Consider the following 15,271-nt stretch of genomic DNA (forward strand, 5'->3'; position numbering starts at 1 on the left):
TGCTAAAGAGGCAGTCTTTTTTCCATCGGATACTCTTTCCTGCTTTGTCAAAAATTAATTGACCGTACATTTGTGGGCCCAGTTCTGGGTTCTCTATTTTATTCCATTGGTCTATGTGTCTGTTTTTGTGCCAATACCATACTGTCTTGATGATGACAGCTTTGTAGTAGAGGCCAAAGTCTGGGATTGTGATGCCTCCCTTTTTGGTTTTCTTCTTCAATATAACTTTGGCTATTCGGGGTCTTTTGTGGTTCCATACGAATTTGAGGATAGTTTGTTCTAGTTTTGAGAAGAATATTGGTGCAATTTTGATGGGGATTGCATTGAATGTGTAGATTGCTTTGGGTAGTAATGACATTTTCACAATGTTTATTCTTCCGATCCATGAACAGGGAATATTTTTATTTATTTTTGAGAGAGAGAGAGATAGGATGAGCAGAGGAGATTCAGAGAGAGATGGAAAACAGAATCAGAAGCAGGCTCCAGGCTCTGAGCTGGCTGTCAGCACAGAGCCTGAGCGGGGCTAGAACCCACGAACCACAAGATAATGACCTGAGCTGAAATTGGATGCTTAACTGAGCCACCCAGGCAGCCCCCTGGCCATTCTTTTTTATGGAGAAACTTGGGACGTTGAGATGGCTCCTGAGAAGTGCAAGTGTTTTGGGAAGTCTGTCAGCAAAGGTGGAGGAGCCCCGAGAGCCCAGCTGCAGGTTTGCTCGTCGGCCCAAGGCCCTTGAGGTGTGTTGTGGGGACACACCTGACCGTGTACCTGCAGGGGCCCCAGCACAGGCACTGGGATGTGCCCTCAACCAACACTATCGGAGGAGGAGCCGGAGGACACCATTCTGTTTGCTGGGGGCATTTGTTTCCACAGAACGTGCGGGATTTTGCTAAGTGTGTGGGCGGGGGGCTGGGAGGAGGTAAACCCTCAGCTCTTAATGCTCTTAGCACTGTCACATGGTACAGAGACCTTGTGTGTGCACTGCAGGGTGGTTTACATGAATTATTTCTACACAGCATGATTGCCTACAGCACAGCACACGTTGGTACTCCGTTCCTCTGTTAATCGCTCCCTGTTGAGCTCCTGGGGCAGGGACTCTGTCTGGACCATTATAGTCCTACCAGGCTTGGCGCCTAGTAGGTTCATAATAAATATTTGTTAATTGCCTACAAAACTCCATTTCATGAGTAAATAATATTCTAGTGCGTTTACAATATATTATACAATATAGTTTGCTGTAATTGTGTTTTTCCATTTTATAAAGTGCAATATGTAGTAAATTACATATATTAGATACTATACACATGGTATATATAATATACATAATATTAACATGATATTTTATTAACATAATATATAATATATAGCATGTTTCATTTTATTATATGGTATATGTATAATGGTTATGTATAACAAAATCATATAATAATTACAAAATATATAATAGAACAATATTAAATATAGTATATAGTATAATATAATATATGAATATTTTACATACTATGTATATTATTACATATTATTACTAATACTATTAAATAATTATATTATGTTTCATGTATAACATATTTAGTTATGTTATGTATAATATGTAATATAATTTTATTCTAATATGCAGTGATAACACATAATTATTAAAACATCATATAATAGTACCACAGTATATATTTTTATAATGTATATGATTACATATTAATGTTATTATAATATGTAACATGTCATATAATACATATTATGACATGATTTTATGAAATATATTAGAACATAACATATAATATTATATTATGATATCAAAGATATATAGAGATTCATTATAGGAGAAATAAGGAACTAACCTAATATTGATTTGGAGTTTCTTTGAAAACACCGTTTTATTTATTTATTTATTTATTTAATGTTTATTTATTTTTGAGAAAGAGAACACAAGGGGGAGAGGAGCAGACAGAGAGCAGGACAGAGGATCCAGAGTGGGCAGCAAGCTGACAGCAAAGCCTGACACGGGGCTCAAACTCACAAGCTGTGAGATCATGACCTGAACCAAAGTCAAACGCTTAACCTACTGAGCCATCCAGGTCCCCCTGCAAGCACTGTCTTTAAACAACTTCTCAAATGTATTTAACTCATGCAGATAACATGGTAGAGTTTTGTATAAAAAGAAGAAAGCCACCACACAATACTTACTAAGCTTTCACACAGCTTAGGCTGATGCAGCCTGTAGGACATAGTGAAGGTAAGATTTGCACTATCCTTTTCAAGATGGAACACCAACCAGTACCCGATTGTTCCAATCAATTTTTTTATTAGGGATCACAGCATACTTTTTTTTTTTTTAAGAAAAGATGACTTGTTTTTTTCTTTATTTTTCCAGTCAGGCACTGGCAAGCTCTGAAGTGGGACTCAGCCTAGTTGTGGCTGAAGAGAGACTCTAGGCTCCTTCCACTGGGATTTAAATAGTAGTCATAATAATTGTTATTATTATTTTGAATTCTTACTATGCCTCAGGACCTGTATAAAAAGCACTTGAGGGCATGATTTTACATCAACTCCAAGCAGCTCCATGAAGACAGACCTTTATCATGAACAGCATGTGGCGAGGGACTGGCCATGGGCTTGGGGTCAAGGGAGCCCATCTGGGAAGTCCTCCCAGGCCGGGCTCAGCAGAGACCCTGAGTCATGTTCACTGAGCCATCTTCCCTCCTTCCCCAGCAGGGATGGCTGCCACACTGGGGCTACACCTCAGTTCCGTGTCTGAATTCACCCTCAAGGGCTTCCCAGTTGACTGTAGTGGAAAATTCCAACGGAATCAGCATAAAGATGGTAAGATCTCAATGAGATCACATGCTGCTAATATCTGGCAAATTACCAACCAAATAGACATTTCACCTGTAAAAGTTGGGTAATTAGGAAGAAATGGGTACTATGCATGAAAGGAAGACAAAATGTTCAAAATACAGATAATAAGCAAAATTTGAGAGAAGATTCATTTCAGAAAATGGGAACTGGAGAGGTAGCTATTGCTGTGCTAACTTTCGAAGCTTCCTGAGGAAGACTGGGTGGATCAGAGGCAGTGGCCGCTGCACATTGGAAATACTGTCTGCATGTTTCTCTCTTCCTCGGTTTAATAGTTTGTACCAAAGAGCCAACTCACTAGAGGGAATTCCACCTGTCGCATGGGTGAAGCCCCTTCCCATGTTTCCTTCGCTCCAGGTCAAGGCGACTCAGGGGGAAAAGAAATAGACATAGCATTGCCTCCTGTGTCCACTTCACAGCGAGAGCTGACAGATGCATTCAGCAGACCGATGCAGCTCAGCAAGGTCATGACAATGACACATTACTGGAGGTTTCATGGGCAGATAAGGAAGAAGCCTATCATCGATGTCACATGAAAACCGCCTAGAACATAACACCTGCGTTCTCTGCACCAGGTTCTTGCCCAGGCTCGAGCCGATTGCTCTCTTTCCCCAAACAGACCGTCACTACCAGCAATAGGGTCTTCACCTCTCTCCCACTCTTTTCCCCACCCCGCAGAGCCTACAGCTCTATCCGGTGAAGCCACTATCTCTTTCCTTGCCTTGCCTGGCTACCTCTCTCTGTTCCACTGCTAATGTCCAAAAATCTCTCATTCTCCCCTCCATCCCTTCCCCTCCCCTCTCCTGCTCTACATTCTTACACCTAATGCTCCATTCAGAAATAATTCTATTCCTATGACTTCGAAGGCAACAGGAGATTATCAATAACAAGCCATTTTTTGTTGGCATAAATTGCCTTTTTTTCCATTTACGGATTTTGAGGAATAAAGAAATGCTATATTAAAAGTACTGAATATACAGCGCCAGGGTGTCTATCGGTTAAGCATTCAACTTCGGCTCAGGTCATGATTTCGTGGATTTGTGAGTTCGAGCCCTGATAAAGGTTCTCTGTTGTCAACACAAAACCCACTTTGGATCCTCTGTCCCCCTCTCTCTCTGCCCCTCTCTCACTTGTGGACACATTCTCTGTCACTGTCTCTCTCAAAAATAAATAAACATGAAAAAACACAAAACTAATGAATATAGTATAATATTCAACATATGCTATATATTCATATACTGGTTATTACTAACTTTTACCATTGCTACCCCAGCAACAGTGACAGCAACCCAAGAGCCAGAAGTAATGTTACTGTCTGCTAATTCTATCTGAATAATGTATACCCCACGCATACACGTGTTGTGACTCCCCTTTCACCACAACATTATATAATCACAGGAACGGGAACCAATGGAAGTTCAGACATGGTCATTTTCAAGCAGACTGCAACCACACTAAACCCAGCCAAAACTAAGATTCACCCCTGCTTCACACTATGTACAAAAATTAACTCCACGTGGATCAAAGACCTAAATGCAAAAGCTAAAAGTAGAATGTTCTTAAGAGTACAACATAGCTGTGAATCTCTGTGACCTTGGACTAAGCAATAGTTTCATAGACAGGACAACGAAAGCATAGAGCAATGAAAGAAAACAATATGTAGGTTGGTTGTCATCAGAATTAAAATCTTCTGTCCTGAAAAGAATACCAAGAGGATCATGAAAAGACAAGTCAGAATGCAAGACAGTATTCGGAACTCACAGATCTGCTTAGATCCTTGTAACTGGAAACTCTAAACAATTAACCACAACTTAACAAAGAGACAAACAACCCAATTTTGAAACTGGGTGAGGTATCAAGGGCTTTTCTCCAAAAACACACAGAAATGGGCACCAAGCATGTGATGAGATGTACAACGTGATTACTCACTAGGGAAATGCAAGTCAGAACCACTATGAGATACCACATCACACCACAGAGATAGCTACAATGAACAGGATGGGTAATAACCAACACTGGCGAAGATGTGGAGAAATCTGAACCCTTCAGCACTGCTGGTGGGAATACAGAAAGGTGCAGCTGCTTTGTAAACGAGTCTGGAACGTTCTTCAAAATTAAACATAGAGTTACCATTGCATCCAGAAAATCCACTCCTTGGTATATACAGAACAGTTTGAAACTATATTCAAGCAAAGACCTTGTACACAAACATCTTAGTGACGATATTCAAAATAGCAAAAGCAGAAACACTGAGATCCTCACCAAGTGATGAACAGACAGATAAAGTCCAGTATGTGCATATAAGGGAATAGTGTCTGGCAATAAAAAGGAATGAGGTTCTGGGGCACATGAGTGATTCAGTTGGTTAAGGGTCCAACTTCAGCTCAGGTCATGATCTCCCAGATCGTGAGTTCAAGCCCCGTGTCAGGCTCTGTGCTGACAGCTCAGAGCCTGGAGCCTGCTTTGCATTCTGTGTCTCCCTTTCTCCCCTTCCCCTGCTCATACTCTGTCTGTATCTCTCTCAAAAATAAATATTAAAAATATTTTTAAATGAGGTTCTGATACGTTCTACAACATGAAAGAACCTTGAACAAGTTATGCTAAGTGAAAGAACTCAGTCAACACAATTCCCTAACATATATTTCTTTCATTTGTAGGAAATGTCCAGAAAGGGTAATAGATGAGTGAGTCCCAGGGATGAAATGTACAGCGTAGGGAATGTGTCAGTGGTGTTGGAATAGTGTTGTGTTTGACAGACGTATACAGTTGTCTGAGCACTACGGTGTATAATTGAAACTAAGGTAACACTGTGTGGCAACTATACTTCAACTAAAACTTAAAAAAATATATTTTTGAGGGGAGCCCATATGGCTCAGTTGGTTGAGCATCTGACTTTGGCTCAGATCATGATCTCACTGTTCATGGGTTTGAGCCCTGCATTGGGCTCTGTGCTGGCAGCTCAGAGCCTGGAGCCTGCTTCCAATTCTGTGTGTCCCTCTCTCTCTGCCCTTCCTCTGCTCATGATCTCTCTCTCTCTCTCTCTCTCTCTCTCTCAAAAATAAATAAATGTTTAAAATATTTTTAAATATATATATTTTAAAGTGGTTTACTAGGGCTGGGGGTTAAGGAGGTTGGGGAGGAAATAGGGAGTGATTGAATGGGTATGGGTTTCTCTTTTGGGTACAAAAATGTTTCAAGTTGATTGTGGTGATGATTTGTATGTGGACTATATCTCAGTGACACTGTTTGATTATACAATAAAACTAATATCCAAGACACAAACCAAGGGAGGAAGAAGCATAAAAGTTGACATTTATTGAGCACCTGCTCTGTCACAGTGTCATCACGTGAATGTTATACCATTCTTACTAGGTAGGCTTTATTAAGCCCATTGTACAGATGAGGGTAAGGTCATCCTTCTCCCTCTTCTAAAACCATGTCCACACTGGCCACTTAGATGATGGAGGGATGGAGTTTGCTGAGGAAGGTCTTCTTCATGGTGGTCTTCAGCTCCTTGTTCCTGAGACTGAAGATGATGGGACTGAGGAAGGGCGTGAGGACTGTGTAGGTGATGGCCATTAAGGTGTCTCCTTCCAGAGACTGGGGACCCTTGAGCTTGAGGTAGACCACAGAGGCAAAGCTATAGTGCACAATGACCACAGTGAGGTGGGACGCACAGGTGGAGAAGGCCTTCTGCCTGCCCTCAGCTGAGGGGATCCTCAAGATGGCAGCGACGATGAAGATGTAGGAGAGGAGGATGAGGAGACAGCAGCCCAGCAGGGTCGTGATGCACACCAGCCCCACGCCCAGGGCCACGGCAGGTACATCGGTTCCACAGGCCAGCTTCAAGAGAGGAGGCACATGACATAAAAAATGGTGGATCTCATTGGGTCCACAGAAGGTGAGGTGGAAAACCGCTGTGGTCACCACCAGCCCCATGACTGAGCCACCTGCCCAGGACCAGGCCACCAGGCAGGCACAGCCATGGGGGCTCATGAGAACATTGTAGCGCAGAGGGTGGCAGATGGCCACGTAGCGGTCATAGCCCATGATGGTGAGCAGGAAGGAGTGGGTGAAGCCGAAGGTGAAGGAGAAGAACATCTGGCTGGCACAGGCTGCCCAGGTGATGGTGCGGTGTACAGAGAGCAGGTCGACCAGCAGGCGCGGGGTGATGGCCAAGGTGTAGAGGATCTCGGAGGTGGACAGGGCACACAGGAAGAGGTACATGGGCGTGTGCAGGCTGTGCTCTCTCCACACGGTGACCATGATGAGAAGGTTGCCCAGCAGCGTGAACAAGTACATCAGCAGGAACAGCAGGAAGAAGGCAGGCAGGAGATGCCGCGGGAAGGTGGAGAAGCCCACAAGGATGAATTCAGACACGGAGCTTTGGTTTCGGCCCAGCATGGCGGCCATCCCTGGGTGGGGAGAGAACAAGGATAGCCAGGTGGGCGGGAGCTGCGGGTGGGTCCTGAGCCTGAGTGTACGCTGAGCCCAGCCTGGAAGGACTTCCTGGAGGAGGGGCCCCCTTACCCTGTAGGACATGGCCAGTCCCTCTGCCACACGCTGCTCATGAGGATGGTTAGCACTCCTCAGAGCTGCCCAAGGTTCACAGAAGATCATGTGCCTCAAGTTCTTAGCACTGGCCCCAGTGCATAGTAAGAACTCAGTAAAAAATAATACTGATAATAATTATGACTAATGTTATTACTATTATTGACTCCATGCACAACCACCTGTCTTCCTGTCTTTGAGCATGGTGATCACTCCATGCTTCTCCCCATCTTGTGATTCCAAATCCTTCCTGAATTTTAAGAGTGAGCTACTACCTAAGTGCCAATTTGGCTGGAGTTCTTGTCTCCTGCATGTCATGGAGAGGACATAGACTCTGGTTAAATCTCAGCATTATCCTTTACTAGCTCAGCCAGAACATGGAATAATAATGTTTATGCCACATGGCTGCCATGGCACTTAGGTGAAGTGATGCACTCTGAGATCTTAGCTACCTTGGTTGTTGTGTGGCCCGACTTGCATGAGTCCCTCACAAGGACGTGGCCTGACTGGCATCACCAGAGTCAGGTTCTCTGACTCCCACTCTATAGCTGATCATTTCACAGTGCCTTTCTCTGAATCCTCCCCTCTACCCCCACCTCCTCAAGCCCTACCCACTCTGCTATCCCCAACCTCCTGCTTCCTGGAGCAACCTAGGCTCCCAGCTATAGGTTCTCCCACACCCTGCCTCCAGTGACCACAGACTCACATCTGGCCCAGCTCCCTGTGGGGGTAGCTCTCCTTCCAAGCACCGGATCCATCTGGTATTCCCTCTCTGTCTCTCTGCCTTCCTCTCTCTGCCACCAACAGACTGGATGCAAAAATGCCACATTTTTTTTTAAATGCAGGGTAGATCAACAGATAAATGGATAAAGGAAAAGTGGCATGTCCAGATAACGGAATATCATTTAGGCATCCTGTAGTGCACGTGCAGGTGCTCAGAAGCAAGAACGCAAGGGTAAGGGAATGAGGAAAAGAAGAGAGAGTCAAAGGATGGGGACGGGAGGAACAACATGAGTGACGCCCATATTGCCACTTTATTTCTCACATGCAGCAGTTTTATACAAACAGCCACAGCTATGAGAAGGTTTTTTTCTAGACAAAACTTTTTCTGTTCTCACAGTTATTGTTACAACATTTTCCTAGGAACTTTATACCCTCTTCTTATTGTTATTCTAAGAGTGCCAGAGCGTGAAGGACATTTGTGCAATAACATCTTAACTCAAGAAGCTTGAAGGACATTTGTGCAATAACATCTTAACTCAAGTGAGTTAACCTCTGAGGAACTGGATCAAGCTGCAAAGGTTGTAAGGGCACAAGAGCTTTGCTCAATCACACTCTCCTGACTGGCTCCTTGCTGCTGTTTCCCACAGCATCCAAAACATGATACACTGACCCACACCACAACACGATGAACCTCAAAGACATTATGCTGAGTGATAGAGGCTAGCCACAAAGACCAAACATCATATGATTTCATTTATTAAAAAGATTCAGAGGAATTAAATGCATCAAGACAGAAAGCAGATCAGTGGTTGCCAGGAGATGGGAGTAGGGTGGATGGAAAGTGACTGTTCATGGATTGCAGATTTCCCTTTGTGGTGCTAAAATGTCTAGAACTAGAGGCATGGGTGGCACAACATTGTGAATGTTTAAATGGCAAGGATGAGGGTGCCCAGGTGGCTCAGTCAGTTGAGCAGCAGAGTCTGGATTTCAGCTCAGGACACCATCTCAAAGTTCGTGAGTTCTTGCCCCGCACTGGGCTCCACACTGACGGCATGGAGCCTGCTTGGGATTCTCTCTCTCTCCCTCTCTCTGCCCCTCTCCTGCTTTCTCTCTCTCTCAAAATAAATAAATAAACTTTAAAAATAAAGGTAAACAAACTGAAATACCAAAAACTCTTAAAAAATAGAACTACCATGTGACTCAGCCTTCCCACTTCTGCATATATATGCAAAAGTAGCAAAAGCAGGGTCTGCACACCCCTGTTTATAACAGCACTAGCCAAAACAGCCATGAAGTGGAAATAATCCAAATGTCCATGGATGGATGAATGAATAAATGAAATGCTGTCTATACACACAGTGGAATATTATTCAGCTTTAGAAGGAAAGAAATCTGGTCACACGTTACAATACAAATGAACCTTGGGAATATTATGCTACATGGAATCAGCCAGTCCCAGAAAAGAGAAGTCCTGTTTGACTCCACCTACATGAAGTATCTAAAGTAGTCAAATTCATGGAAACAAAGTAGAATGGAGGTTGCCAAGGACCAGGGGAAGTGGGAAGTGGGGAGTTTTATTTAATGGATATAGAGTTTCCATTTTGCAAGATGAAGAGAGTTATGGGGGGCCCTGGGTGGCTAAACTGGTTGAGAGTCTGACTCTTGATTTCAACTCAAGTCATGATCCCAGGGTCATGGGGTCAAGCCCCAGGTCAGCCTCCATGCTGAGTGTGAGGTCTGCTTAAGATTCCTCTCTCTCTTTCCCTCCCTCCCACCCTCCCTCTCTCTCTCTCTCTCTCTCCCTCTGCATTTGCCCCTCTCCCACCCTCTTTGTAAAAAAAAAAAAGCCTACTGGAGATCTATTACACAACAGTGTGAATATACTTAACACTGCTGAACTGTATACTTAAAAATTGTTAAGATGGTCGATTTTGTCATGTGCTTTTTACACAAAAAAGTACAATCACACACTTCAACCTGAATGAACCTTGACAACACTACGCTGTGTGAGAAAAACCAGGCACAAAAGGCTGTCTGAACAAAAGGTTGACTGATTCCATTACTATGAAATACTGCACAAATTCATAAGCAGATTAGGGGCTGCCAGGGGCTGCCAGGGGCTGGGGCGGGGGAGGGGGGCAGGGAGGATGGGGGAGTGACTACTCATAAAGACAATGTTTCCTTTCAACAATGATGAAAGTATTTTGCAACTAGAAAGAGATGGTTGTTGCACAACACTGTGAATATGCTAAATGCCAATGGATTGTACATTTTAAAATGGTTCATTCTTGGGGCCCCTGGGTGGCTTAGTCCATTAATAAGACTCTGACTCCTGGTTTCCGCTCAAGTCATGATCTTGCGGATTTGTAGGTTCAAGCCCCGCATCGGGCTCTGTGCTGGCAGCTCTGAGCCTGCTTGGGATTCTCTCTCTCTCTCTCTCTCTCTCTCTCTCTCTCTCTCCCTTCCTTTCTGCCCCTCCCCCACTCGTGCCTTCTATGTCTCTCTCTCAAAATAAATAAATAAACTTTTTTAAAAAGCCACTCTTGAAACATCTTTATTGTGTGATTTTTGTCACATTGTTTTAGAAAGCTAAATGGGACTGGGGTACCTGGGTGGCTCTGTCGGTTGAGTGTCAGACTCTTGATATTGGCTCAGGTCATGATCCCAGGGTTGTGGAATCAAGCCCTATGGTGGGCTCTGCACTGAGTGTGGAGTTTGCTTGGGACTCTCTCCCTCTCTCTCTGCCTCTCCCCAGGTCTCTCTCTCTCAAAACAAATAAATAAACATAAAAGATTCTCTCTCCCTCTCTCCCTCTGCTCCTCTCCCCTCTTTCTCTCTAAATAATTAATAATAACAATTATAATGGTATTAAAAGTAATAATTATTAGAGCAAAATGGGCCTTTCTTGGCCCTCTTCTACCTCTGCGCTGTCACTCTCCTGGTTCACAGCCCAGCCTGTCCCCAGAGAGGGAGAGGGAAGGTCTGAGCGCCTAGGGAGCAAAGAGAGGAAGACCCGCCACCTTCCTTTAGCCTTCCTGCTCCTCCGCAGCAGCTCTGAGCTCGGTGTGTGAGGGCGGAAGAGGAGGCACCTCAGAACCGCTCTGTTCAGGGGCGAGTGGGGGCCTCCTGTTCTTACAGACTGGGACCCGGGTGCCCCCCGTGTCTCACCAACACCTACATGTGGGTGGGTGTGCCCCCACACCTCCACACACCTGTACTCCACCGCCCCCTCCCACCCGCGCAGCTGCTGTCAGCTCTCACACCACATATGCACACAGCGCGCCGCATGCACCTGCAGCGCCGCTCAGCCCTGTGAACCTGCGCAGACCAGAGACCCTGCATCGGGGAAGGACTCACGCACCTGCGGAGTCGTGGCCTTGGGCACGCCTGCAGGTGCACACACACTCGTACAGTATGACACAGCAGCGGCGGGGAGATGGTGACTGACGCTCGTGTCCCTGACACACAACCTTCTCACCAAGATCTACCGTGACAGCCAGGGGCGCACCGGACATGCGTGCGTGAGCCTGGGGTGAACAATTCAGGAATCAGAGGCCTCCACTCGGGCCTTCTTTGCCTCCAACTTCGTGTTCGGCTGGGCCCTGGGTCCCAAGATCCACCCCAACACTCTCACTACCCACAGTCCTTCCTCAAACCCTAGGCTCGCATCACCTCCTCCGGGAGGACACCCAGGGGCACACCCTCTGCTGCGGCAGCAGAGGAAGCCCTGGGTCTCCCCACTTACGCTTAACACCAGGAGCTCCGAAGTCCTGCGGGCGGGGCGGGAGGCTGCACCTGCCCTTTTTCAAGATCTCCTCCAAAGGCATCCCAGAGGAGTCCCAAGCAGGGATGTGGGAGGGGCCGCCGTCAGGGCCCCAGTGTCAGGAGGTGGCCTCAGGGAGGCGCCCCTGAGATTAGCGCCCCTGAGATTAGCCCACAGTGGTCCATGCGGCCCCCAAACCTTCCCTGAGGCCCTTCGCGCGGGGCTGGGAGCTGGGCTGTTCTGAAACCCTGCAGAGGAGGGCTGGGCCAGGACATGGAGGTACCAAGACGCCTCTAACTGGGCAGGGGAGGGTGTACAAAAGGAGGCTGCTGCCCCTCCTCTGCTCTCTCAGCACAGCCCCTCCCTCTCAGGGAGTGTGGAGTATGGATCCTCCTTTCCCCAGGGCTCCCCCAGCAGGCACCGCGGGGCCTCCCAGAGCAGGCCTGTGCCCTCTGCTGTGCCTGCTGAGGAAGGCCTGGGCCCCAGGGCACAGAAGAGGGGAGGATGCCCGGCCTTTCCAGGAGCAGAGGCGCTGGGCCAGAGATGGGATCTCTACAGCGTGGCCCTGCTGGAGGCCCAGGCCACCCCCGGCTGAAGGATGAGGAGGGAGGGAGGGAGGGCACAGGGCCAGGCCATCACAGCCACCAGCAGCCGGGCTTGCCTCACCCTTGGGTCCCACCGCAGCTCAGTGCCCACTCTCCTCCTGCACCCATGTTCTCGCCTCTGAGACCCCGCGTGGGGGGAGGGGGGCACATTTAACCCAGAAAATAGCACCAGCCCCTGTATTCCGTTCCTGGGGCTGAGGAGACAAATGGCCCCAGACTGGGTGACTCGGACCAACAGCGGAGTGCTCCCTCGCGGCTCTGGAGGCCAGGTGTGGGCAGGTGAGCTCTTTCCGGAGGCTCCGGGGGATGCTCAGTCTACGCCTCTCTCCCTGCTTCTGGTGGCGACCAGCACCCTTGACTGGATCACTCTAATCTCTGCCTGCATCTTCCCATGAGCTTCTCATGTCTGTGCATCTTCTCCTCTCTTTACAAGGACACCAGCCATTGAGGGCACTAGCACCCAGGATTTCATCTTGAGATCCTTACCGATGTACGTCTGTAAATCTGAGGTTCCAAGTGGACACGCATTTCTCTTTTTTCCTTAATATTGTCACTGAGCTTTTTCTGTTGTTGTTGTTTTGTTTTGGTTTTTTTTTGAGAGAGAGTGCATGTGTAAGCGGGGGAGGGGCAGAGAGAGAGGGAGAAAGAAAGAATCCTAAGCAGGCCCCACACTGTCAGCTCAGAGCCCGACTTGGGGCTCAGTCTCATTCTGTGAGATCATGACCTGAGCCAAAATCAGGAATTGGATGCTGAACTGACTGAGCCAGCCAGGTGCGCAGCAGATGCATTTCTGAGTGACACTATTTATACCCCCTACAGATTCCCTCCTGATTCTCTTCTCTGCTTTGGCTCTGACCTCTGCACCTGCTTCCTACACAACACAGAGGGATCCTGCTAAACACACCAGATTCCATTCTTCCCCTGCTTAGAACCATCCATGGCTCCCTAGTCCCAGATGCCTCACTGCAGCCAAAAGTCTGCTCCTTGCGAGCCCCTCCAGTTTCCTCCAGCTCCCCTTCTCTGCACCTCTAGACTAAATTGAGATGGGAGCATTTTCAATTTCTGGAATTGACCCCAGGTCCCAGCACATCCTTCATGCCTTGCTCCTATCTGCCTCAACTAACATGGTCTCAAATCACATGCCACCTCCTCCTCCAGGAAGCCTTTCGTGATTGCCCCATCCCTGGCTGGGTCTGGTGCCTCTCTGATTCCTCACTTCCCTGGCAATCTCTTATCATGCAGACTCTTATGGGTCAGTGTCTCCCACAAGACTGTGACATCTTGCCTCACTGGTTCCATGCTGTGTTTCCAGCATCAAGAATGACTCTCACACATAGTAAATGCTCAATAAAAATACATTAAAGAAACCAGTGAAGGAAGGCACACACAGTGCTGCGAGACCCCACAGTGCAGGCAGGAAAGGAAGAAGGTCCCATCGGAGCTGAACAAAGGATAAACAGTCTCCGGCACCCTGTGTCAGGAAGGGAAGGGCAGGCAGAGGAACCTGCATGAGCAAAGGATGGAGAGGTGTCCAGACTGGGGTCAGAGGATGCTGGGAAGTCAGACTGGAGCCAAAATGTGAAGGGACTTGGAGGCACCTTAGGACCACCCCCCAGGGCGCAGGGGGAGAGTGGGCTGGCAGGAGGTGCCAGCCGGGACCGAGGTCCAGCCAACCCTCTCCTCTCAGCTTTGTCCCACCGGCCAGCAGAAGAGCCAGAATGTGGGGGGAATCCAGGGGACTTGCTGGCACAACTCAAGTCAGGAAGGGCATCAGAGAAACAGACGTTCACCTAAGAAACGAGATCGGGTTGGAGAAGAAACATCTTTTGCTGCTGCTTCTGGATACCCAGAGAGGTCAGGATACAAAGCTAACATCGTCACAGACAGGGGTCAATACCAAGCGTGGAGGAGGAATGGAGACCAAGGTCTCAGTTCAGCTGCATCTTGCAGTCTTGCCTGGAGAGGACGCTGTGACCCTGGACAAGTGGTTTGGCCTCCCTGGACCTCACTTTCTCTTCTGTGAAAAGGAGCTGAATGATAAGGATAAGAGACACAATGTGTGCAAAGAGCTCGGCACACAGTAGGTGCTTGCTCGAGGTGAACCTCTCACCCTACTCAATCCCCATTTCAATTTTTTTCTTAGACTATGAGCTTTGTCTCACAGGTGTTTTATGTGCACCTACTGTGTGCCCAGCATTGAGTGTGTGGCCACTGGAGATAAAATGACCAATAACCAAGGTCTCTTGGAACCACAGCATTCCAGATTTGCTCAGCTGTTCTCCCAGACAGGACTGTGTATTTTTGGGTCTTTCCACCGGTTCTGACCAGGGGTAACAATGAAATATTGTTCAAGTCAATTTGTCCCCAGATGTTCAATGGCCCCTGCTGGTGCCAGAGTCTTTGCTCACAGCTGCAGACGGAGAGGTGTGTTAGACCCACTTTGTCCCCAAGAGTACTGCCCTGCACCTACTTCTCTCCACCCCAAAACACCCCTGTGTCTTCCATCTGGTCGCAGACACAAGTACAGGATGGCGCTCTCTAGTGTTGGTGGTAAGTCAATTGTCAGTGGATTTTCTTCTCTGGATCTTTATACGTCGATGGCTTCCAGGGAAGTCAGGGGGGTTGTAACATCCTGGAAGCCTGTTGCATCTTGATGGCATTTATCTCCCAGATTTGCATGACTCAGCACTGGCTCATCTCCCTCCCTTGCCCAGTTGCTCTTAGAGGTAGAACTCGGGTCCAGTTACTTTCCATCTCTAGCGCAAACTAGGGACACTG

At 47.3% G+C, this 15,271-nt stretch overlaps 1 protein-coding gene across 1 annotated transcript; it reads right to left on the reverse strand.

Annotated features, from left to right (window-relative positions):
* Positions 1–6,304: 6,304 nt before the first annotated feature.
* On the reverse strand, positions 6,305–7,264 carry LOC115275047 (olfactory receptor 10H2-like). Its single transcript, XM_029918636.1, has one exon. It carries the CDS (start codon positions 7,262–7,264, stop codon positions 6,305–6,307), a length of 960 nt encoding a protein of 319 aa, XP_029774496.1.
* Positions 7,265–15,271: the final 8,007 nt, after the last annotated feature.

The sequence above is a fragment of the Suricata suricatta genome, chromosome 12 (assembly GCF_006229205.1).
Source record: "Suricata suricatta isolate VVHF042 chromosome 12, meerkat_22Aug2017_6uvM2_HiC, whole genome shotgun sequence".
In the NCBI taxonomy this organism is placed as follows: Eukaryota; Metazoa; Chordata; class Mammalia; order Carnivora; family Herpestidae; genus Suricata; species Suricata suricatta.